Here is a 26,704-nt window from a genome sequence, read left to right as displayed (position 1 = left end):
ATCTGAATTTTATTGTTAATAGACTTTGGCTTTGAGCTCAATAAAGTGAATCAAACAAAACATATGCTGATGTTGAAACATCCTTAACAGATTTTAAAGCTATTTCTCACATTTTAGTATTCTACACATTCTACCAATGAATATCTTAAATTCAGCCTTTTATTTACACCAGAGGACTTAATCAAAGGCATTCTCTGGAGACTGATTCTATGCACTACCATAAAGGTCCCCTGCCTGTAACAGGCAAACAGACAATTACCTAAGCTTGTCCCCACTGACCTTATCTCTTAAGAGCAAATTTCAGAGGGAATGAACAAGTATTTGATAAGCTGTCATATTCCTTGTGGGCCTGCTGACATACTTTTTTTTTTCTTTCCAAAGAGAGATGTAAGCTTGGAAATATATGCGCTTTTTTTTCTACCTTGACTCAGCATCTTACAGATATACATTAACATGGCACTATTTTAGATATGGCACGGATATGACCTTTCTGCAAAGGTGCAAGTTATTATGTACTGGGAAATAGCAAGATGTGCATGTTGGGAGAGAGAGAAAGTAGAAAAAAAAAAAAAGAAGTGATGAATAAAAGGCTGACCAAAGAAAACGGACAGGGTGGGTTCATCAACTGGCAAATTTGACAATAGCCGAATCTGAAAAGCACTTACCTTTCTAGGGAATTTATTCAATAAGATCAGTAAGATGACCTTCATCAATGCTTTGTTTATTAATAGCCTGTCTCCATGTTTTCAAAAGCAGCATTTTAAGACAAATTGGGTAAGTAAAGCTTTCAAACAATTTATTACAATGTGAAAGATCATTAATAAATCCAGATCGTTTTTCCAAAAAGCATTCTCATGAAGGAACATGCATGCATGATTCATGGGTTGAGAATTAATCCAGACAGACACATTCAAGAGAGTGAAAATCACACACTTTATAATTTAAACTCAAGTTTCAAATAACTTAAGAAATATGAAACATATGCAATTTGTCTTAAAAACAGGCTTTCTAGAATCCTTTACAAGTTAAAGTGATGCTCTTAACTTCAGGAAATAGGAAACCACACCCAATACCTTGTTGTGACTGCCCTCTGCTTTTGCTCCCACAACATCCATGTTCAATGCTCAGAAATCAGATCTTGATGCAGCATCAGGAGTAATTCTGTCTCCCAGCAGTTCATCATTAGTAATCAAGCTCACCAACACTCTTGTGTAATCTGGAATCCCAATTTATTAGTTCACAACAAAATGAACCTTTTCTTGTCGACCACAAACCAGTGGGTATCGATTCATTCTGCCTCTAAAGACAGATCTACCTACACATGGGGAAACCTCAATTACCATGTACCCATCAACCTTTAATATTATTGTTTTCTTGTGCAACTAGACAATGAACCATCTGAGGTTAGGGATCGTGTGCTTTTACCTCTCCAATCCCCAATATCCTCTTAGGTTTGTTGGGTAAATCAACCGTTTGAGCCTTGAAGCAACCTGACATAAAATCCATCACACAACTCATGAAAGTACAAATGTAAATAAGAATGCTACATAAAATTCTGATTCTCACTTAGGTTTCAATAGCCTGGAATTGTTAACAAGTTCATGCAATCATAAGCTTGCTTCCAAATCATTTCCTGAAGACCGGCAGCTCCTGACAATTCCCTTTCAATGAGGTTTTACACAAAGTGGACACAAATGGCGCAGGGGCGAATGAAAACACAAAACATACTTCATCAGACTTGCAATTTCAGATCCTGTTGCATCAAATACAGTCAATATTCAGAGCATATTTTTTAACTGTGGGATTTTAAACTCTAGATTAGTTTGCAGATTACTGTCCAACATGAGAATACTAGGCAAGAATCTGGCTTTCAGAATGAAACAAATGCTATACCCTTAATCTAGTTCTTGTTTTAGCACACAGTACACAGCTTCATGGATCCCCAAAGAGCCTATGATGCCACAGCTAGTGAAGAACTACACATGATAAAGGTGAAGGTTACCAACCAACATCCCTCTAATACAATCAAGCAAAATAATTTGAAATCAGTTAAATCTCAAATAATATTTCACTAACAATGGTGCTTTGGACAAAATCTGAGGATTATTTTTATTCATATTTGGCAAGAATTGATGTCAGTGTTTTATAAAGCATTCATTGTGCTTTAAATTGTTTCCCATTTGGAAATACAATAACTGAATATAACCTCGGGAATTATTTTTCTCCCCATCCTCATTTCAAAGCTCTTCATTATCTACAAAGCCCATCTCAGCTTTAATATTAGGCTCCATGCTTCCACTAGAGGACTATGACAGTTTTAGAAATGCATTTATAGCCCACTACAAGACTTCACATATATTTAAATTACTGAAAATAAAGAACAAGGTGTTTTCTTTTTCTTCATGGTGCTTTCAGGCATACATCAGGATCTTCTCTTCTTCCTAAATAAATAAATAACAAAAGTTAAGAAAAAGATAAACTTGCAAAGTATTCACACAATAAGCTAATACAAACTTATAACCAAATTTCCCTGTCTAAAGAAGGATGGAATATTGTCCAGAAAAGAACAAGAAGCCAACTTGTAAATTAGAATCCTATTTCTATTTCCATTATTAAGGCTAAGCATTAATTAATCACTTGAGTTTAACAGTTGATACTTGAATCCCTGCTCAAAAAAAAAAAGATATAACAATTCATTTTATCATAAATATTTATGGCTTCAATCAATGCATATCCTCTTTTTCCAAACAATTTGCCCCTTTCCATAATGGAATACATTTACATTTCAGATTGTTGCAGACACTGGCAGGTACACAGTCATTTTAGCCTGACACATAAGTCAGGATAGCTTTGCTCAGGAATTATAACAATTTGTGCCAGTGGAATAATAAAGGCCACTAATGAAATTTTCTTTATCACAATAAAATTTCATTAATCCAAGGAGCACCATTTCAGACACCACAATCAAACAGACCAAGTAACATTAGCCTTTATATCCCTGAAGCGGGAGGTGGGATCAGGAAATGGTTTACAAGGCAAAGGTAAAGAACTGTCCCACCTTTCAAATTGATTTTGTGTCTGAATTAGTGGAGTGAAATAAGACTGGCATACCTACAAAAAGAAGCTAAGGAGAACAGAATGAAACAATAGGGATTAAAATGTGTGGGCTCCTGGAGTCATTGGCATTTTTGCACAGCTGTATTTAAAGTTTATGGTATAGCATGCTGAAAAGTTTATTTAAAGTTTATGATATAGCATGATGTAGCACATAGCCACATCTCATGCGATCTTCCAGGCACATCAACTTTCTCATTGCATCTTTCTTGCAGAACTGCTAACAGTTCACCTATTATAAATAGGTGAATTCATAACCTTGAGCTTCCAAACTCTGCCAAAGAATAATGGAAGCCAGCTCTGCAGTACCTTGTGTACTTCTAGCCGAGGACTTCTTCTCAACTGGATATTGCAGTGGTATTACAATGCCTTGATCTGGCTTCTGAAATGCTGAAATAAGATTTTTTATTTTCCGGAAAAATCTTTTATGTACCCCAGGTGCTGTCTGAAAAATAAAAGACCAAGCCAATTATTTATCTACCTCCATATAGATATGAAAAGGCCTATCATATTTGCAAGGGGGTAGAGGGCATAAAAAGGTACCATTTATGTCACTTGTTCAAATATTTGAAAACATAAGAAAGAAGGAAAAACAACATTCCAGAAGAGTTTGCTTTGGTTGGCTGAACTTCCCTGCAAGAGGAGTTAATGAGCTGTCATTTAAGCTCTCCCGAGGGTGGTATTAGTTTGCACAAGCTCTTGCTCATCACCCAGCTCTTCCTGCCTGCTACCCATCATACATTCCAAACCTCTAAGGGTATACAGGCCATTACCCACAATGAATTCACCAATGGAAGGAATGCAGTGAAACACAGAAAAAAACACAAATACTATAGTTCATTAATAAGAGAAAAAAAAAAAAAACCTCTAAGGAACCACCTCTTACCAAAACAAAAACAAACCTATAGCCCATTCTCCCTGGTATCACTGCACAATATAAAATACTATGCAGGAAATTAAAACCGTGTGTAATCAGTTAGTCCTCTTACTCTTTAATATCACAATATGCCTTGCTTTATCCTTTTCACAAAATTGTTTCATCCTTGGGAAACATCCTTATCCTCCCCAAAATGGCTCTCTCCATCAGCACAGCACTGACAGTTGCTTTTGCCATGACATGAGAATAGAAGACTTTAGAAGGTCACATTTATTTGTTTGTTTCTCTTAGAAGAGTATTTGTAGGCAACTATTAAAATGTGTTCCTTCCCTGACATCAGAGCTCTTGCAAAGACAGTGCCTGAAATCAACAACTATTTCCTGTAAATCTTATAAACCAAGGCATTAGCTCCAAACTGTCATTTCACAGGAAACAAAATATCATTGCTATGAGCAATTCAACAATGGCTAGTTTTTATTTTGTTTTGTTTTTTGACAAAGATGTTTTTCAACTTTTCCATCTGGAAGATTTTTGAGGAGGAAGCTGTTTATTATTTTATATCTAATGAGAAACCATGAAGGTCAGGATGCAAACTTCTGTCAGCCAGTAATTATTGGAGATGGCAAACTCTCCATAACAACTCTTGATCTTGTCTAACACTGGGTTAATTATTCTGTGCAAAACTTTCGAAGTTCTTTTTAGCCCTGATACATTGTCTATATGCTCATAGTCGATGTGTAACACTCTCCCACCAGACTCCTCAGTGATCGAAACCCCAGCCTAAAATGCCATTGAGACTTCATCCAAAACAACATAGCCATTCTTTCAGAGGCAAAAACAATTCATTGCTTTCAAGATAGAATTTCCAGATTGCAAATGTAGTCCAATGTATTGCAACTTCCTTAAAGCACTTTTAGTTTCCAGCCTCTATTTCCTTACAAACTGGCAGACACTGGCTGATTCAATTATTCCCAGTTGACAGATGAGGAAATGTAAATACAAAGAAGTTAATCAGCTTTCCCAAGGTCATGCAGACAAAGATAGGCAGAACTGAGATCTCAAAACCCAGACTCTTGCCTTTCAGATTAACACTGAGCTAACAGTGAAGCTAAAGTCACAGACAAGAGAACCCAGTATGGAAATATGGCACACCACGCATCTTTTGACTGCCCTTGTAGCTTGTAAAAATCTTTTATCAAGAGAAGAATCATTTTTATGGGTACTGATGTGCAGTTAAGTCTTGATAACCCACACTAACAGAGGAACAATAGCTCTAGCTCTATAGAAATAATTCGAATTTGGCATACAAACTATCACTGGCAGATGACTGACTAAACTTACTTGGGGTATTAAGTAAAATTACTTAGAACAATCAAATACCAAAAAGAGAAAAAACAACAACAACCAAAAGAAAAACAAAAAAATTGTTGTCAGTTGAATCAATAAGGAGCAGCTGGTGCCTTTAATATACAATGTAAAACCAATGCACACATTAAAAAAGATTGTTAACATAGTTCTTTTATAATTTAGTAAAAATTTTAACTCAAGCCATACAAGGTAAGTTAATGCACTAGGCAATAATCTAACCAAAAAGTCTATCCGAAACTAAAAGTATACAAAGTGTGTGCCCTTCATCAATGAATCCAATATTGAATTTCAACACAAAGCTCAGCATTCCTGGATGTTCAGCATAAGCTGCTGTCGTGATTTCTCTTTGCAGTGTGACAATCTCTAAAGTTCTTCCAAAACCCTAGTAAAATTATCTATCACTTATCCAATGTTGAAAATGTGTTTATTCCAAGAACGATACCACTGACAGCTATGGTCCTGTCCCTGAACTTTGCTGTTGTTCAAGTTTGCACATTTCTCACACTGACTCCTCCTAGTTATCCTTGGTAACAAGTTTTAGATCACAGCTGGTTATCAATATGCTCTAGAGAAATCTCGTCTGGTCAGGTGGTATGAGCTCTGAAAATACACATTAGTTTAACATTCATTTTAGCAAAACTTAAGACAACCCATGTGGTAGGAAAATAAAATGTGATATGCGTTTTCTACAATTAAAAACATTTTAAACTGTCCTCTCTTTGGGAACAATCCATGCCAATCTGCTGCTCTCTTGGTGCAGTTGATAACAGTATTATTGTATAAATAAGATTACATTGGACAAGGGCATGAGGGGGCATTTATGTGCAATAAGCTCTCTCCTCTGTAACAGAATCACAAGCATGCAACCAAATCATATTAAAGTCCTAAAAATTATTTCCAGAAAGACTACTCTGGCAGCTGAAGGATACTTCTCTAGGGAAAAGGCTTATTTATGATCAAATCATATAAAATGTGTGTTTGTGTGTTACACAAAACTTTTCCTCATAACTTTAATTTCATAATCATCTCTGCATTGAAAAAGAACTTTAAAAGGTACATTTGAATTTGAAAAAGCATTGCTCCTTTAATGTTTCATATTAGTTATCCTGAAATAAAGCAATGTGTTTAAAAACTTGCCTTAATTCAAAATGTTTATAGTCTGTCATCATGCATTCCAATTTATTGATGAAGACCTACATATTATTCTGAATTTTTTTTTAGGTCTAGATGTTAGAGTTTCTTAAATGTGTAGAGTGATTGAGTTATGAATAGAGGTTGAAACTAGCACTTGTGTTCAAAAGCTTATAAGAAAGTAATGCTATATAAAGAAAAACTGTTATAAATATGCAAAAATCAGAGAAAGCATATGTTTCAAACCTCCAGTTGGAGAAGCCTCTATGAGCCCTAGAATGTGATATGCTGTACTATCAAGGTCCACGGAAATGGATTAACTCGAGACAGTCCTTGAAATATCCCAATAGCTTTCAAATGTTTTCAAAGCCATAAGAACATCCCCTCCCCCCACCCTCCGCCAATGAAATCTTATTCAGACCTTCCAATTTACAAGCAGAACTAAAACAGAACTGAGACAGAAACTAAGGCAGATAGGAAAAACCACACCCACTTATCTACTTCTCCCCCGGCAGGCCCCAATGTAGTCTCAAACCCTTCAAGTAGGAGAACAGTAGGCTTCTATACAGTCCAGCTCTCTAGTCCCCTTATCTGAGCACCGAATATCATCAGTTACCCTAATGTTTGGAAAAACAGTCCCTTTTTTTGACCTGCATCAACTAACTCAGAACTTGATACCAATTAAGTCACATTGTTGAGGACTCATTCTGTACCAGGCCATATGGCTAAGAGCTTTGTGAGTGGCATCATCTCATTTCTTTCTAAACATGAGCCCTGTGAGTAAGCAATGAGCCATAGGTTCAAATTACAGACAAAGGCACTACTTCCCCCAAGTATTTGTCCAAAGCCATAGGGAAGATCAAGGACAAAGACGGAGCATCCCAAAACTCACACCAACCTGACAACAAAGTACATGTTCTTCCACTTACTGACTGACTAGTTAATGAACTAGTCAATGAACAAGCGCTGATTTGATTATTTACCTATTTCTGATACGCTTTCTAGAGTTTCACATAGGCACTTAAAGTTTGACACTCTCCTTTAGCATTTTGAGCTTTCCACCAAAGCCACTTTACACAATGCAGTGATGCCTGCATAGGACTGGGGCCCAGATTCTCGAAAGCTTCCTAATGATCCACGAATAAGTTTCAATTGGATACTTAATGGTCTAAATATGAGTAACGCTTTGGTAACATATGACTATTTTTATAAAACCAACCTAAGATTCAAACACCTCCCTGATACCCACAGAAGCAAAAATAAAGAAAAGAACTATACCTCGGCACTCCAAGAACCTGTTTCTGTCTGGGCCACACGGTATGTATAAATGTAACCTTGATACCTGTGGAAAAATAGATTTTCATTACTAAAAAAATTCCAAAAGAATAACGGAAGTTCTGAATTTCAGCTTACTATTATCCATAACTGCTACATATAAGTAAGACTGTATACATACATAGCACCACTGCTTTCATAGGAAGTAAAAATCCATTAAGTCTAACTGGTTTGCATATTATACCTGACCACAATCTCTGATAAGCCTTCTTTATCTTTGCATTTTCTTTAATGTCGGAACCCATAGCCTTAAGGATCTGTAGAGAGAATCATTTAGACAGAAATAAACTGGAGACTTGTTGAAATTGATTAAAAAAAAAAAAACCCTGAATTGCTAAACAGTTTTTACAGAGTGTAAAACAGAGTTTTCAAGTAAAACTTTTCACTGGTATAAGGTACTATCGGGTCCCATACATTAATATTATTTTAAAGTAATGTTAGCATTGCAAAACTATTGTAAGAATGTCCATATCATCCTACCACTATAGTATGCAGTTATGTATACTCCATAATGTAATACAGTAGGAATAGTCATTTAAATTAAAAAGGAGTGCTGCCAAAGCACTTGAAAGCAGCTTCTCATCCTTTTAACTGGGGTAAACACTAGCTCTCATTACTCAGTTTGCATGCATACTGCATATCTATATAATTGATTTCTACTACATGCCAGGAGCTTTGCATGCTCAGTTAGTCTGCTCAGCTGCCATAACAAAATATCACAGACCGCGTGGCTCAAACAACAAAAATATATTTGCTCACAGTACTGGGGTGGCAGGAAAACTGGCTTCAGCTTTTCCTCGCAGCATGCGTGAGACATTTCCCTCTCCCCTGCCACTTGTGTCTCTCTCACGTGTGCACTTGTGCCTTTTTTTCTTAAAAGGCCACCAATCCTATCTGATCAGTGTCCCACCTTTGTGATTTCATTTAACCTAATTTACCACCAAAAGATCTCATCTCCAACTAACAGTCACACTGGGGATAGGAGTTTTAAAATATTTTATAAGGACACAATACTGCCGCTAACATACTGCCCCCAGCCTGCCAAAATATCCATGTTCTTCTCATATGTCAAACACATTCATTCCACCTCAACAGCCCCCAAAAGATTTAATTTATTCTGGCATTAACCCCCAAATTAGAAGCACCCAGTCTCACTTAACTATGATTTAATCAAAGATGATAGGCCTAGGGCTTGAGGTATCACTTACCTTGAAACAAAAATGACAGGACAGTCCTAAAACAGACCTCCTCTTTCCAAAAAGGAGAAATGAATAGGAATTAAGATGTGACAGATCCCAAGCAAGCCCCAAAACCAACAAGGTGAATCTTCTTAGCTCTTCAGGCTTCAGAATACGCTTTGACTCAATGTTCTGCCTTCTAGGACAACTGGGTGGGAACGCTACGTCTATAACTCTGCAAGACAGTCCTGCCACTGTGGCAGATGGATGGTCAAACTCATGCAGCGCTGTTGGATGTTAGTCCCACCATTTGCCTCTGTAGAAGCAGGTTTGTCACCTGGGCCTAAGCACTCTGGGTTTGTGCTGGGGGTAGCAGCCATCCTTACGATTTGTAAATTGACTTGGGACCATTCTTGGAGGATGAGGCATGTTTGCAACAAGATCTCTGTATCAAATTCATTTTCTTTGGTTCAACCTGAAAATACCTTGAGTTATTGGTTGAAACTCTATTCTTTAAAAATATAGCATTTCTTTTTATTTGAAAGGCATATTTTTATGGAGAGAGAAGGAGAGAACAGAGGAAGAGGTCTTAGAGCTGCTGATTCACTCCACAAATGCCTGCATCTGTCAGAGCTAAGCCAACCCAAAGCTGGGAGCCAAGGGAATCCTTCAGGTCTCCCATGTGGGTGCATGGTCCCAAGGTTTGGACCATCCTCCACTGCTTTCCAAGGCAACAGAGAGCTGGATGGGAAAGTGGAACAGCTGAGACACAAATGGGCACCCCATAGGATGTTGGAGCTTGCATGTAAAGAATTAGCCTGATATGCCACCACACCAGCCCCCAAAATTCGATTCCGAACATCTGCTGAGGTGACTGGTTGATACCATGGGTAATATTCTCGAGATGATAGAGTTGATAATACCACATACACTTAGTATTCTTTCTAGAACAAGTTTTCTGTTTTGCGCAATATGATCAGGTTGAGAATTTCATAAATCTTTTAGCTCTGGTTCTTTTTTGCTTACCAATTCGTTCTTTAAATCATGTACCTCCTTTCATGTTTTACTACAAACATTCAGGAGGAACCAAGTGATTCCTTTGACATTTTGCTTAGAAATTTCTTCATTTGGGTCCAACAGGGTAGCACAGCAAGTTAAGCTGCCACCTATGATACTAGCCTTTCATATGAATAACAATTCAAGTCCAGGCTGCTACACTTCTGATCCAGCTATCCATTAATGCACCTGGGAAAGCAGTAGAAAATGGCCCAAGTACTTGGGCCCCTATCGCCAGATGGAATTCCAGACTCTAGGCTTCAGCCTGCCCAATCCTTTCCACTGCAGCTCTGTGGGGAGTGAGCCAGTAGAAGGAAAAATCGCCTCCTAATTTTCCCATTGGAACAAGTAAGTAAATCTTGAAAAAAAAGAAAATCTCTTCATTTAAATATCCAGGCTCATTGTTTACAAATCTCTCGCAAAATACAGTGCAGACAAGTTCTTTGCAGACAAGTTTTTTGCCACTTTATAACAAGAATCGCCTTTCTTCCAGTTTCCAATAAAAGATCCTCATTTCCATAGATCTTACCAGAACGAACTTCAGCATCCACAGTTCTACCAACATTTTGTTCAAAGCAAACTAGGCTTTCTAGTAGTATGCACTGCAAAACTCTTTCAGCGAAGCCATTATCAAGTGCCAAAGCTGTTTCCACATTTTGAGGTGTTTATCAACGTACCCTACTTCTTAGTACCAAAATGAGATTACTCAGTCACAACAAAGTACCATAGACCAGGTGGCTTTGACAACAGACACATGTTTCTCACAGTTTTAGAATCTGAGAAGCCCAAGGTTAAGTTGGGAGATAGAGTTCTAACTCTGCCGAGATAGAGTTCCTTCAGAGGTCTCTTCCCCGGACTTGAAGGCAGTCACTTCCGGGCTCCAGGCTCACATAACCTTTGCGTCACACATGTGAGCTTTTTCTTCTCAAACAGTCACCAATCCTGTCAGATTACATCCACTTATGAGGTCACTTCATCTCAACTATCTCCTCCAAGTTTTATTCCCAAACACACACAGAATAAAGGTTTAAGCTTACGAATTTTGAGGAGTGAACCAAATTCATTCCCCAACACATAAGTTGTCTCCTTCCGAGCCCACAAAAATCCCAAGAGCTTTATGCTGTGAAATTCATTCTATACATGAAGGACCTTAGATTTTAGAAGTTCAACAGGGTTGGCACTGTAGCACAGCAAGCAAAGATGAAACCTGCAATAGCAGTATCCCATTCGGGTGCTAGGTTGCTCCAATTCCCATCTAGTTTCCTGCTAATATGCCTGGGAAAGCAGCAGATGTCGCCAGCACCCATACAGGAAACCCAGAATTCTCTGGCTTCAGCCGGGACCAGTGCTGATTGTTGGAGCCATTTGGGCAGTGAACCAGTGGATCAAAGATCTCTCTTTCTTTTAAATGAGTCACAAAAAAAAAAGTAACCAAAGTCAGACTAGCAACAAAGATATGTTTAAATCAGGCTTACTTGACTCTGGGATCCAGCTACTGTATTTTCTATCATATTCTGTCACATATGGTAATGCTAGTTACTTTGCCTAATGAGCTTTTACATCACAAAAACATGAGCTTTATGCTGCATTATTTCAAGTTTTGAATCTAAATCAGCATGATTTTACTTGGCACATTTTTTCACTGCTATTCTTGGACATACATTTGGTCAACAGAGATATTTGGTTATGAGGTCCGTTAAAATGACTATGTTTAAATTGAAGAGATGATTACAAATGGAGTGTCATGTTTGAATGCTGAATATTTACCCCATCCCTCTAGAAGTTTTTTAATATATGAAATACATTGTTGTATCCTTAATCAATAAACATCCATATTGATTATCTGGATAATAAAGGGGAAAAAATGAAGTACTCTAACTGGGTTCATTTGAATTTTGACCCTGAACCAAAGTTCAACTAGACTGCTGGCAGAATCACATTTTGGGTATAAGCATTTGCCAGAATTTTTATGACATGTGAACTATGACTTTATATATGTCTACATATAATAAACCAGACAAGCATAGAATGTAAAAAAAAAAAACTTGTTTTTCAAACAATTAAGAGCTATCTGAAAGTCCACAGGTTTTCGTAAGTACTCCATGAGAACTGGAATTAAAGACTTAAGTGACTTCGTTAAATCCACACAACACAATGGTGATGAAAGCGGGAAATATCTAGGCCCTTAGTTCCATTTTCCTTGTGGGAAGTAATTAACTGCAGAAACTCAGTGTTATTAAGGGTAATGTGAAAAGGAATTTTAAATTCCAGTAACACCACAACAAAACGGTAAGCAACCCATTCTCTACTTTCTAAGGTGGTGAGCCTCCAAAAACTGCAATGAATCCATCTCCTACTATCACCAGCTTCATTTAGTCAAAATAAATGAATCTGGTTTGAAAATTGTTTCCTAACGAATGTGATCTTATCTTACTTTCAGTTAAGCAGCAGGAACCCGAATACCACTTCAAAGGTTCTACCTCCATCACACTCTGAACAAGCTGGTGGTGTCAATGGCACAGGAAACCTCTCGAGATTGACTCATCTAATAGTAACAATTTCCTTCCCCCACCCCAAAAAATCCCTTAAATTTCTGAATGAGCAAAAGTATTTTCTTCTTCAATCAAAATATCAGTTCATGTCTTTCATTTCAATTTGCTGAAGTACCCCACCCAGGATTCCCTGATAGTCAACTCTCAGCATAATACGGCATGGAGAGAAGAGCTCTGAAAGAGTACAGGGTGTGTTCCCAGCGTAATGGCATTAAGATCACGAAGGGGTTTGTGAAAAAGGCAGGCTCTTATGCCTCACTCCAGAAGAGAGTATCCACAAGTGGATGAATAGATTCAACATGTGATATATATCTATATCATCATATATATATATATATATATACACACACACATATATATACATATACATGGTCAAATATGACTTAGCCTATAAAAATAAGGTTAGCCATTTGTGTAATATAGATGAACCTAGAGGAAACATGTTATAGTGAGATAAGCCAGGCACAGGAAAACAAACATCACATGATCTCACCTACACAGGGAATAGGAAAAGGCTGAACTCATAAGAGCAGAGAACAGAATGGTACCTATGAAGAGCTGTGATGGGATGAAGACAGCAAGTGGGATATGTTGGTCAAAGGTGATACAATTACAGTTAGATGAGAGGAATACCTTTAAAATGTCTATTATAGGGGGGTCAGTGTTGTGCTGTACCAACATAAGCTTCCACCTGTGATGCTGGCATCCCATATGGGTGCCAGTTGTAGTCCTGGCTGCTCCTCTCCTGATCCAACTTCCTGTTAATGATCTGGGAAAGCAGCAGAGCAAATCTTTAGGCTTCTGCCCCCAATGTCAGAGACCCAGAAGGAGCTCTTGGCTTTGGATTGGCCCAGTTTCAGCTATTATACTCATTTGGGAAGTCAACCAGCAGATAAAATATCTCCCTCTATAACTCTGAATTTCAGTAAAAACCAAAGATAATTTTTTAAAAAAAGATCTATTGTGGTACCAGTATTGTGGCACAAGTTAACCAGAGTGCTGACTCGAGTCCTGGTTGCTTAAATTGCAACGAAGCTCCTGGCTAGTGTGCCTGGGAAGGCACCAGAAGTGTGTGGGCCCCTGTTACCATGTGGGAGATCCAGATGGAATTCCAGTCTCCTGGCTTCAACCTGATTCAGCACCTGTCATTGCGGGAGTGAACCAGCAGACTGAATGATCTCTGCCTCTTTTTCTGTCACTTTGCTTTTCACATAAATAAAACTTTTTAAAAGAGATCTGTTGCTCAATAAAGGGACAGTAATAATAGCAATGTATTCTTGAAAACAGCTTAGAGAATATATGTTCTCATCACAAGCAGTTACATATTTGAAGTGACACATGTTAATTAGTTTAATTTGGCCACTCCACAACATGTACAAACTTCAAAACATCATATACACAATAAATATGTTCAATCCTTCCTTTCAATTTTAAAATATAACAATCAATTATGGTGGGAGAAACCTATAACAGCTCAAAATTGCACTAGGGAATGGACATTTAGCCCAGCAGCTAAGATGCCTTCAACCCACATCAGAGAGACTCCTGGCCCCAGCTCCTGATCAGTTTCCAATCAGGGCAGTCCCTGGGAGTCAGTGGTGCTGGTGTTAACTGGGTTTTGTTCTTTCCACAAGGGAGATCTGGCTTCCAGCTCAACCTCTGCCTATGGGTATTTGTGGAGTAAACCAATGAATGAGAATGGACTCTACCTCTGTCCCTGTCTCTCAAAATGACTTTCTAAAATTACACAAAAGTTGAAGGCAGTAGAGTTTCACGTTTTCCAAAAAATACAGGCTGTGTTGACATTGAATGATAGTTGTGTAAACAGCAGACACCAAGAGACACCCTATTGATAACAACTATTTGATGTTATCTTTCTCACATGTATGCAAACTAGAATTTAAACAAACACATTATTGCACATGAACTTTCCTTATAAATCTATGTGACTAATAACATGTTATGAAGAATTAAAATTTGGGTTTTGCCCACTCACCTGAGCAAATCACAAACATGTTTTTAAATTGTAATATTATCTCATGATTATCTTTCCTCTACCTCTCTATTAATATAAACTTAGACAGTATGATTGGGGCCAGCACTGTGTCCCAACAGGCTGATCCTCAACCTTCAAGCACCAACATCCCATATGGCTGCCAGTTCATGTCCTGGGTGCTTCACTTCCAGTGCAGCTCCCTGCTCGTGGCCTGGGAAAGCAGTTGAGGACAGCCCAAGTCGTTGGGACCCTGTACCCACATGGGAGACCCAGAAGAAGCTCCTGGCTACTGGCTTTGAATCAGCTTAGCTCTGGCCATTGTAGCCATTTGGGAAATTAAAACAGTGAATGAAAGATCTTTCTGTCCTTCCTCTGTAAATGTGCCTTTCTAATAAAAATAAATAAATCTTTAAAAAAGGATGATTTTCTCTTTTGCTCTATTAAAACTTTTTTCTCCTAATTAAAAAACTAGAACTTTTAAATTTATCACAGAAAAAATAAGAAACCAATATGTATAGAAGCATAGAATTTTATTGTTTTCATTAATTTGCTTTTCTAACCTGCATATGTATGTTAGCACTACAAATGGTGAGCTTCTTTGCTCTCTGCTGATGTTAAAATGTGTCTTTGTTGTAGGGTGGGCTTATGGCCTACAGTTAAGATGCCTACGTTTCACATGGGAGTCCTTTAAGGCAAGTCACATTTCCTGCTCCCAATTGCAACTTTATGTTAATGCACACCCTGAGACAGCCAGTTCAATGAAGCAGGATTCCTACTATTTACACAAGAAGCCCAGATTCAGTTCCTAGCTCCTGGTATGGGCCTGGCCCACTCCAGGCATTGTGGGCATTTAGAACGGTAATCAACTGATGGAGATCTATGTCTCCCTCTATCTCTTATAATAAATAGCATAAAATGTTGTAATTCACTTAAGATTTATTTTTATTTGAAAGGCAGGTTTTGCAGAGAGAGGGCAAGCAGAGAAAAAGTTATTCTATGCGCTATTTCACTCTCCAAATGGCTGCACTGGCCAGAGCTGAGCCATCCAAAGCCAGAAGCCAGGACCTTCTTTCAGGTCTCCCACACAGGTGCATCCTCCACTGCTTTCTCAGGTCACAACCAGTGAGCTGGATGGGAAGTAGAGCAGTTGGGATACAAACTAGCACACAAATGGGATCATAGCGCTAGCAGGTGGTGGATTAGCTTTCTATGCCATAAGCAGGCCCTCAAGTTTTGTCTTTCTTTCATTAAAAACTGACCCTATTACTTTAAGAAATGCTTGAGTTAGAAATAAAAAAGATGGACCCACATTGTGGCACAGCAGCTTAGGCCACCACCTACAAATGCCAGCATCCAAAATGGGCACCAATGTGAGTCCAGGCCGATCCAATTCCAATTCAACTCCCCACTATTGTACCTGGAAAGCTGAGAAATATGGCTGAAGTGTTTGGGTCCCTACACCCACATGGGTGACCCAGAGGAAGCTTCTGGCTCCTGGTTTCAGTTAGATACAGTCCCAGGCATTGCAGCCACTGGGGAGTGAAAGAGCAAATAGATCTCCTACTCACTCCCCCCATAACACTGGCTTTCAAATAAATAAAAACAATTTAAAAAAAATAACTGAACAAAAAGAAAGCAACCTCTGAATGGGTCAGTGTTGGGGGCAGATCTTGATTTCAAACTGACAAAACCACATCAATACCTTCTTTATACCACTTCAACATATAACAATTTGACTAGATCTGACTTCCTCATGACACTGCAAATACAGTAAGTTGTGTCCCTGCCTACTATGTCTATATAAACTAATACAATGTGCAAAGTTCAAGACACCATTATAATGTGCCTGCTTCTTTCATTAATACTTCAGAAGAATAGTAACCTACAGAGTCATAACTACAAACTTCACTCTTCTTTAAAAGTTTTTTTTAAAAAACATTTCCATTTGAAAGGCAGATTTTCCAGAGAAGAAAAGATAGAGAACTGTATCCATCCACTGGTTCACTCCCCAAATTGCCACAACAGCCAATCAGAAGCTAGGAGCCAGGAGCTTCTTCCAGGTCTCCCACATGGGTACAGGTTCCCAAGGCTTTGGGCTGTCCTCAACTGCTTTCCCCGGCCACAAGCAGGGAGCTGGATTGAAAATGGAGGATCCAGGAGATGAACTAGCACACATGTAGGATGTTTGTGCCACAAGGAAGAGGAGGCTTTGGGCCATCCTCTACTGCTTTCCCAGGCCACAAGCAGGGAGCTGGATGGGAAGTGGAGTAGCCGGGACACAAACTAGCACCCGTATGGGATCTCAGCACTTGCAAGGTGAGTGTTTAGCCACCAATCCATTGTGCCAGGCCCCAAACTTCATTCTTTAAAAGTCAATCTGAGGACCAATGTCATTGTGCTTCAGGTTAAGCTACCACCTCTGATCCTAGAATCTTATATGAGCACCAGATTCATGTCCTCATTACTCCACTGCTGATGCAACCTCCTGCTAATGCGTGCATGCAATAGCAGCAACAGTTAGCCCAATTACTTGGACCTCTGTGGCCCACATGGGAGATCTGGATGGAGCTCTGGGTTCCTGGTTTGCCTCAGCCTAGTCCCAGCTATTACAGCCACTTGGGGAGTAAGCCAGTAAACGGGAGATCTCTGTCTCTCCCTTCCACTACCCCTCTCCTTTCTCCATCTATGTATAACTCTGCTTTTTAAATAAAGCTCTCATTAAAAAGACAATCTGAATTTTGGGAGCAGTCAAAAACCACCGAAGTTCAAGTCTGATAACACTAGATAATACTGCTTTTGATGAGTCTTGACAATAAATATATTGTTCTTTCCCTGAAGTGCCACATGAAGTTTTATTTACCCACACATAGGATCTAACTTTAAATTATCATTACTTATAGATTTAAAAAAAAAAATGACTCACTTATCTGAAACACAAAGTGGCAGCTGAGAGGGAAAGGGAAACCGAGGGGGAAAGCATTCACTGGTTAATTTCCTAAAATGGCCTCAACAGCCAGGATTGGGGCAGGCTGAAGTCAGGTACCAGGAACTTCACTGAACTTTCCCATGTTAGTACACAAGCCCAAACACTTGAGCCACCTACTGTTGCTTTCCCAGGCATGCTAGCAGGTAACTGATCAAAAGCAGAATAACTGGGACATGAATTAACATCCATATTTGGTGCTGGAGTTATTAGTGTCAGCTCAACCCACTGTGCCACAATGCCAGCCTTCAATAGATTTTTTTATTAATAAATGCATATTACATGATAATGTTATATATACTAACTCATTTAATAATTCCCAAACAACTGAGGTAAGATACTGTTATTAAATCCTGTCTGCCATTTTACAGATAAGAAACCTACATTTCGGGACCCGGTGCGGTGGCCTAGCAGCTAAAGTCCTCGCCTTGAATGCGCCAGGATCCCATATGGGCCCCAGTTCTAATCTTGGCAGCCCCACTTCCCATTCAGCTCCCTGCTGTGGCCTGGGAAAGCAGTAGAAGATGGCCCAAAGCCTTTGGACCCTGCACCCGTGTGGAAGACCTGGAGGAGGTTCCTGGCTCCTGGCTTCAGATCGGCGCACTGGCTGTTATATTCACTTGGGGAGTGAATCATCAGATGGAAGATCTCCTCTCTGTCTCTCCTGACTTTGTAATAAAAATAAATAATAAGTCTTAAAAAAAGAAACCTACATTTCAGTGATATACCCAAGGTAAACAGCTAAGTTGGAAGATACTGGGACCTTAACCCATGTTGTATGTTGACTCTGTTACACAAGAATTTCAAAACCTTAATTGAAAATGGAATTAAGGCCATATTGCATCATACCAAGTTGAACTACCACGTGCAATGCTAGTATCACATGAAGGCTGGCTAGAGTCCCAGCTGCTCCACTTCTAATCCAGCTCCCTGCTGATGTGCTGGGAAAAGCAGCAGAAGCAAGCCAAATCCTTGGGCCCATGCACCTACATGGGAGACCCAAAAGAAAATCCTGGATACTGGTCTGGCCTCTTCAGTTGCCACCATCTGGAGAGTGAAACAGTAGATGCAAGCTCACTTGCTCGCTCTCTCTATTCCTCCCTCCCTCCTCTCCACTCTCTGTAACTCTTCTTATCAATAAATCCTTTTTATTTTAATATCTTTTTATTGGAAAGGCAGATCTACAGAAAAAAGGAGAGAGAGAAAGAAAAGTCTTTCATCTGCTGGTTCATTCCTCAAGTGGCCCAGTAGCCAGAGCTGAGCTAATATGAAGACAAGTGTCAGAAGCTTCCTCTGGGTCTCTCACATGGGTGCTTGGGCCATTGTGAACTGCTTCCCTAGTCCACAAGCAGAGAGCTGGGTGGGAAGTGAGGCAGCCTGGACAAAAACTGGCACCCATATGAAATCCTGGTGCTTGGAGCTGGAAGATTGGCCAATTGAGCCATCATGCCAGATCTAATCAATAAATCTTCAACATAATAGAACTCACTGTGGTGTAGTGAGTTAAGCCATTATCTGGAGCATCAGTATCCTATACAAACACCTGTTCAAGTCTCAGCTGCTCCTCTTCCAATCCAGTTCCCTGCTAAATACGCCTCTGAAAGCAGTGGAGGATGGTGCAAGTATTTGTGTCCCTCTACCCACACGGGAGACTCAGAGGAAACTCCTGGCTCCTAGCATTGGACTGGCCCAACCCCAGCTACTGCAGGTATTTGGCAGTGAACCAGCATGGACAGATGACCACTCTACCTAACTCTGCCTTTTAAATGCATTTTAAAAAGAAATTTAATTAAAAATTAAGCTTACTTGGCTACAAAAATTTGAAAAATATATCGTCATCATAATACACATATTCCATGAAGTTTCTAAGAATTCCTCATAATTTCAGGGAATAAAGTAACAAACTTATCTTCAAGGCAATACTAAAGGCACAATTTCCCAAACAGAGGGAATCTGCTTGGAGAGCAGGCTAGAGACTTCTACTGAAGGAGGGGGAGGTGAGGAGAAGAAATTAGGCGACATCAACTTGGATGGACTCCTTCTTCAATTCACCTAAGAATAGGGTGATTTCGCTTTTACATCGTTGAACACAGCACATGTTTGATTTGAGTTCAAATCATCCATATTATGGTTTACAAGTGACAGCATCAATCCATCAGGCTCATTCTGCCATTAATAGATTCTATGTAGAAAATATGAAATAATTGATAATAAAATGGTCATGACATAAACACTGTGCCACTGAACTCAAAAATGAAATTCAAAACCTAAGTGTGGACTGGCATTGCAACCCAGCGGGTAAAGCCACTACTTAAGGTGCTGCAACCCATGTCAGAGAAGTGGTTCAAATCCTGTCTGCTCTACTTCTGAACCAAGCTCCCTACTAGTGTGCCTGAGAAAGCAATGGGAAATGCCCAAGCACTGGAGTCAAGCCACCCACGCAGGAGGTCTGCATGGAGTTTCTGCCTTTAGCCAGTAACCAGGTCCTGGCTATTGTGGCCATTTGGGAAGTGAACCAGCAGATCAAAAATACCTCTTGCTGTCACTCTCTGTCCCTCCTTGTTTCTTGGCCTTTCAAATGACTAAATATTTTCCTTTCTAAACTGAATGTTAAGTTGTAACTTCTCAGAAAATAAAATTAAGCTATAATTCCAAGTGCTTTGCCATACTAGTCTCCTCTCTCACAACTGACAAACAGGAATTTGATTTTGTCACTGCTACTCCCCCATTTCTCCATCCCAATTCAAAGAGCACTTAATTCTCAGTCACCCTTTAAGCTTACAAGGGAAAAAAGATAATCACGTTTCTCTCTGAAGACATATATGTCAAATGACTTATTACATATCCCTGAGGCTAAAGAATTATAATCAGCATGTCTTCCAAATCTTCCAACAGACAAGCTGCAAACAAAAGCAGATATGTACAGAAGGAGCTAATTATAGAAATAAACTAATTTTGTCAAGCTAATCATTTCAGATATTTTAAATCAGTTTTCTTATCATTATGAAACAATCCCAATAGACAGGACTTGCCCAAAGGCTATGTACATTAAGGGCAAATCAGGGAGAGATATGAGATCATATATGTATCTCACAGAAAACAAATGATATATTTAGAAAATCAAAGGGAATAAAGTAAAAACAATAGCTATTTGCGTGTTTTAAAAGGCATTAAGTAGACTGGGTGAATCCACAAAAAGTACATGAAATCAATAGGTTTCCTTCATGACACAAAATATAGCGGAAACAGACTTCACCTATGATAAAAACAAAAACCAACAGACAAAAGAAGTAGAGATAAATTTAAATGTGTAAGATCTCCAGGAAGAAAACTACAAAACTGTTGATAGACGTAACTAATCATAAATGGAGACACATTTTTAGAAAACAATGTCAAATTCTTTAAAGATAGCATTTATTCATTTAACGCCACCTCAATGGCTTAACCAAATTATTCTAGATATCATTTCAAAGAACCAGCAGGTAAAAAGAGTAAATAAATAGCCTTTCCGTCTACTGGCAGCCATGAAGTAAGCCAAGATGAACGCACACATGCACATTCAGCAACTGTAGAAAAAGCTTTCTCCTCAGGGTCCACTGTGGGTATAACTGCCAGCTCTCTGGGCTCTGCATGGCATTACACTCTATCCAGTCCAGTAAAGCCTGCAAACTGGGGCACGAGGCCAAGCAAGATTATGTCATCCTATATGGGATTTATGTGCATGGTGGTGGCCGCAAGTACTCAGTTCCTAAGGTTACATCCTATGGCAAACCTGTCCATCACAGTGCTAACCAGCTGAATGAAGTTTTTACAAAGCCTTCAACCTGCTGCCAAGGAATGAGCTGGATACTACTGTAGTCAGAATTGCCTCACTGATCCATTCCATAAAGCTGTCAGAAGCAATTCTGGCACCCAGCGAATCACCAAACCAGGCCACAAGCACGGGCTGACATCCACAGGCGACAGGAATAGTGGCCTTTAGAAGGGCTACCAGGACCACACCATGGTTGATTCCTGCTGTGCAGCCTGGGGAAGGCCCAATCCCTTCCAGCTGCACCATCATCATGCACCATCAGCATCAACACCAGCAACATTCATGAAACCCATACCTCATTAAACCATTTAAGACAGTCAAAAAAATAGCAAATGATTTTTAAACGTATCAAAACATCATTGTACTATAGAGCTATTCATACAAAAATAGAGAAATTGAGCCAAAAATACATCCCAGAAACAGTAACTTATATAGAAGAATTTAGTATATAATAAAAGCCTAAAAGAAATCAATGAAGAATTAAAGTTACTGGATAAATATATGGGGACAATTGCTATCTATCTGAAAGCCAAATCACATCAGATCCTTTATGCATGTGAAAATAAAATCCCTGGGCCTGGTGCAATGACTCAATGGCTAAATCCTCATCTTGCACATGCCAGGATCCCATACAGTCTCCAGTTTGTGTCCCAGCTACTCCACTTCCCATCCAGCTTTCTGCTTTTGGCCTGGGAAAGCAGTAGAGGATGGTTCAAGTCCTTGAACCCCTACACCCATGTGGGAGACCGGAAGGAAAATCCTGGCTCCTGGATCAGATCAGCTCTGGCCGTTGTGGCCAGTGGGGAATAAACCAGTGGATGGAAGAGCTTTCTGTCTCTTCTTCTCTCCATAAATCATATCTGCCTTTCCAATAAAAATAAATCTTTTAGAAAGAAAGAAAATTCCAGCAGGTTGGAGTTGGGGCATAGTGCTCTCAGCTGCTGCTTATAATCCTACATAGGAGTGCCAGTTAAAGACTTGGATGGTCACTTTCTAACCCAGCCCCCTGCTAATATTCCCAGGAAGACAGCAGAAAATGCCCAATCACTTGAGCCCCTGCATCCATATAGGAGATCCTGGATAGAATTCCTATCTCCTGGCTTGCACTTGTCCCAGCCTCAGCCAGGAGCCAGCAGATAGAAGATTTTCTCTCCCTCCTCCCTCCTCTCTTGCGTAGCAAGAAAAGTACCGGCAAGCAGCAAGCTAAGAAAAGATAGCACAACAAATCTGCAATTAATACACTAAGTTTATAAGTTTGTGGATAAACTTACAATATACTAGGAATAATAGAAAAATCCAAACAGTTTGATGACAAAAATATGCAAATAGCCCATTTATGAATGAGGAAATTATATGAGCTGGGTCAATTCAAAGCCAGGAGTTTCTTCTGTCTCCCACATCAGGGTAGGGGCCCAAGCATTTGAACCATCTTCTGTTTTCCCAGGTCATAAGCAAGGAACTGGGTCAGACATGAAACAGCCAGGACACAAACCAGTGCCCATAAAAGATCCAGCACCACAGGCAGAGGTTTAGCTTACTATGCCACAACTCCAGCCACAATATTGAATTATTAATCACAGAAACATAAAAGAGAATATAAATACAAATCAAAGAATACAAAATTGGGTGCTTTCGTATAGTAGATAAATCTTCTGTCTTAATGTCAACATCCTACATGAGTACCAGCTTGTGGCCCAGTTGTTTCATTTCCATTCCAGCTCCCTTTCAACATGCCTGGGAAAAGTAGTGGAATATGGTCAAGTGTTTAGACCCCTGCCACCCACATGGGAGGGTTTGGATGAAATTCCTAGCTCCTGGCTTTGGCCTAGTTCAGTGCCAGCTGTTATGACCATCTGCGGAGTGAACAGCAGATAGAGGGTTCTCTGTTACTCTAATACACACACACACACACACACACACACACACACACCCCTTTCTCTCACCTCCTCCACCCACTTCTTACTTTCAAAATAAGCCTTTACAAATATGCATTACTTGGTTAATGGGAACAAACAAAAAGAGAATAAGAGGCGATTCTGAGCAAGCCATGGCATCTCTGCATGTTTGTTAGCTATACCTTGCTTTTCAGAAGGACAGGATACCATTTACATTGTCATATCTATTGCATAAGTGTTTTGGCTTAAAATGAACACAGTGCTTATTTCAAAATAGAATTTGATTTAGTAATTACAGTGGCAGTATCAAAAAGAGTGAATGAAATATTGATATTTATCAAGAGGAACACATGGTTCAAAAAGATACATAAAAGAGTTGACAAAAGTGAACGTGTGTCTGCCCTCTGCAGGACCTTATGTCTATCACCCGAACGATCTCACAACACTTGGAAGCCACCAGATACCACTCAACAGGCACAGTAAGGAACACCCAATGTGCCGACTATTCTCTGTCACTTTATGAGGAGGATTGCGTGAAGAACAAAGAGTCCCAAAATCCACATGATTATATCTGACAATCAAATTTCCCACCTGTTTAAGTTTATTCCTTGTATAGTTCTGGCCTACATCGGCAAATGGCACCAGTTGTCCTTCGCTTTTAGAGTTTTCACTTACAGCAATCTCAATATAAGCATTATGGATCCTGTTTTACAAATCTGGAAACTAAGGCCTGCAGAAATTTGAGTGGCTTCATTTAAATTCCCTCAAGGCCTCCCCATATCAGATCAAGCTCTTTGTAGTACAAAGCAGAATTTCCTTCTATAGTTCATTTTTTAATTATGAAATATTTGCTGACTGTCTATCATGTACCAGGCTATATTGCTAGGACTGGAGACAATGTTCCTTGCCCATATGGAAGCACATTTTTTTTTTCAGAAGAGCCCAGCAGTAAGATTAAGTAACCATTCGCATATCTGATCTTTCTACCTCCTGGAAGAAAAAGTATGTAACTGGAACAGGAGAGGGCATGGACAGTGGTTAGGGCTGTCACGGAAGTGCTCTCTGAAGGAAGGGTTATTTGTACAAACCTGCAAATCTCATTTTTGGCAGAAGGAGCATTAAGGGCCAAAATCTTAAACAGAAAGCATACTTGGAGAGCTTCAGAATGATCCAGGAGAGCAGCAAGGGTGAAGCTTTAGCTGTACCTTACCACATACCATCCCTTGATCTTTCCGCCCCCTGCCCATGCTTCTCCTGGGCCTTCCTTCTTTCGCTCTGGGTTAAGAAGTGCATTACCTCCTTTTGCTTGTTTCCCTGAAGCAGTCCCTTTAACCTCCCACTCACTCCACTCTCTTCTTTTGATAACAGCCCACTTGTAAAGAAATAACCAATGTTTGAAGATGATTATCCTATGTATCTTGATTTGAATATTATGTGATAAATTGCATGTACTGAAATACATGCTATCATATGCGTTTATACAACATGAACATATCAGTTAAAATTTTGAAGGAAGGTTTAATTTAAAAAAGAAAGGAGTATCTAAGAATCCTAGTTTTCATTGCCCTTTCCTGGTTTTACTCAAGAAAAAATAATATCAGGAAAACATAGAGCTGCGAGCTCAAGAAATCCAATAGCTTCTGTGCATTCCCTTCAGGGCCCTGATAAGTGTATTTGGTAAAATCTGAAAACTGCTACTAATAAGACTTGAACATTTTTTAAACCTGTAGAATACTGGTGTCTTCATGGGTTATTTTATCCCATTGATGACAATGTTTGAGCTAGATTCTTCCTTGGAAATGCCCCCAGGAATACTACCAAGTTACCGCCTAAAAACAAAAGCATGTGTTAATAATGGTAATACCAATAGTTCATTTCCACTAAACAGTTACTATGTGTCATTTTCAGCATTACTTTTTACATGCATTATATATGGCATGGAATCACCACAGTACTATGAGGCAGGAAATACAATGAATCCTATTAAACAGATGAGAAAATCAAAGGAATGAGTTACTCTTTTGTCAGAGCCACAAGCCCAGCACCTCACTGGCACCAAATTTAGTTCTGAAAGCTCTGTGCCTCAGAAGCCCTGGAACAAAGAAGCAGGTGCATCTGATTCAAAATGGGGCATTCAGACCAAGACGCGCTTAGACAAAGGCAAAGCTGAATCATGACAACGGTGTTTTCCCGCTGTCATCACTCCCAGCTTTCACCGAGGAGGGTCTTGTTTCTGAAACCTCCTGCCCCCTCCACAACTCTAAAGCTGAGCCAGAGCAGCAGTTTTACTCACACACACTCACTCTCCCCCCACCTCCCACCATCCTGACCTAACTGGTCACTGCCTTCTTACAGTAATGGACTCTGCCCTTAGTCAGCCTCTTCTCCCTGAATCTGATGTTCTTGCTTTGGAACGGCTCTTCAAAACTGAGTCAAGAAAAGCCTTTTCTACCTTCCAGAGTTGGGGGATCCAACACTGGTTGTCCCACCATTCCAGAGCTGTATCTTGCTACCCTCAATTAAATGTCAAAATAGAAGCCAGGAGCACGGTTCTCACAGCAAAGGTTAAGTTTTTGGCCCATGTGTTCCCCACCCTTAAGGATATGTTCTGAAGTGGCTCCCAAAATGCCCTAGCAAAGGTCCTTCTTGGGAGGTGGCAGCCAAGGAGTGAAATCTCCAGTGAGACACTTAGGCCAACATGGGACCTGAGGTAGAAGCCTCCGGGCCATGGAGTAGGAGAGATCCCAATGAACACCTGCCCACCTTGACCTCAGCCCAATTGCTCCCTCCCCATCCCCATGCCCACTGTCCATGCTCAGCACAGGCCCAGGTCCTATTTGCAGGTGGGCTGCTAGCACCACAATGTACTCACAGCACACACAAGCAGTACACGCCCGGGACGCTCTCACTGTCCCTCAGCAAATAGCTGCCATCCAGCCCAGTGGCAAGCAGGAGCTTCTCGCCGGTCTCCCTGCTGATTTTGCCATGATACACAGCTACGGCATCCATGGCCCCGTGGGCAGGCTGAGGTCGCAGATGCTACTTGAGTAATGACAGCTACTGCAGGCAGGCACAAGTCAGCCACCTGACTCCCAGTTCAGCTAGATGTGCAAAAAGAAAGAGAAGCACCCGAACAACAGGATGTTGTCTACCTGCCTAAAAACCTCCTTCTCACACTTCAATTAAAACCAGCTCAGCAACTTGACAGCTTGGTTCTGTCAAACACACCACTGGGTGTGGTTCCCCGTCCCCCATCCAACCCAAGCCCAGGGCTCCTATGAAGCATGCAGCCTTGGAAAAAGGACCTTGCCTGTTTGGGGCTGTACCGCCAATGCAGACTCTCACAAACAGGCAAGAATGCTTGGTAATGCTTCTGTCCTTGCATTTTCCCCCCATGAGGCCACT

The 26,704-nt window shown here is 40.0% G+C and overlaps 1 protein-coding gene across 2 annotated transcripts; it reads right to left on the bottom strand.

The window, feature by feature from the left end:
- Positions 1–779: 779 nt before the first annotated feature.
- Positions 780–26,487, bottom strand: LOC121167795 (SH2 domain-containing protein 1A). Of its 2 annotated transcripts, none has more exons than XM_040997422.1 (4): positions 26,172–26,487; positions 7,769–7,832; positions 3,418–3,559; positions 780–2,444 (listed from the first exon to the last, which is right to left on the bottom strand). In XM_040997422.1, exons 1-4 carry the CDS (start codon positions 26,306–26,308, stop codon positions 2,401–2,403), a joined length of 387 nt encoding a protein of 128 aa, XP_040853356.1. In that variant the 5' UTR covers positions 26,309–26,487; the 3' UTR covers positions 780–2,400. The 2 variants fall into 2 exon arrangements, with proteins under 2 accessions (XP_040853356.1, XP_040853355.1); XM_040997421.1 differs by having other exon boundaries at positions 780–2,441; positions 3,424–3,559; positions 26,172–26,483.
- Between the last annotated feature and the right edge of the window lie 217 nt (positions 26,488–26,704).

This window comes from Ochotona curzoniae, unplaced genomic scaffold (assembly GCF_017591425.1).
Source record: "Ochotona curzoniae isolate NIBS_2020 unplaced genomic scaffold, NIBS_Ocur_1.0 patch427, whole genome shotgun sequence".
Taxonomy (NCBI): domain Eukaryota; kingdom Metazoa; phylum Chordata; class Mammalia; order Lagomorpha; family Ochotonidae; genus Ochotona; species Ochotona curzoniae.
The sequence above is the reverse complement of the archived record's forward strand: the minus strand, read 5'-3'. Positions and strand labels throughout refer to the sequence as shown.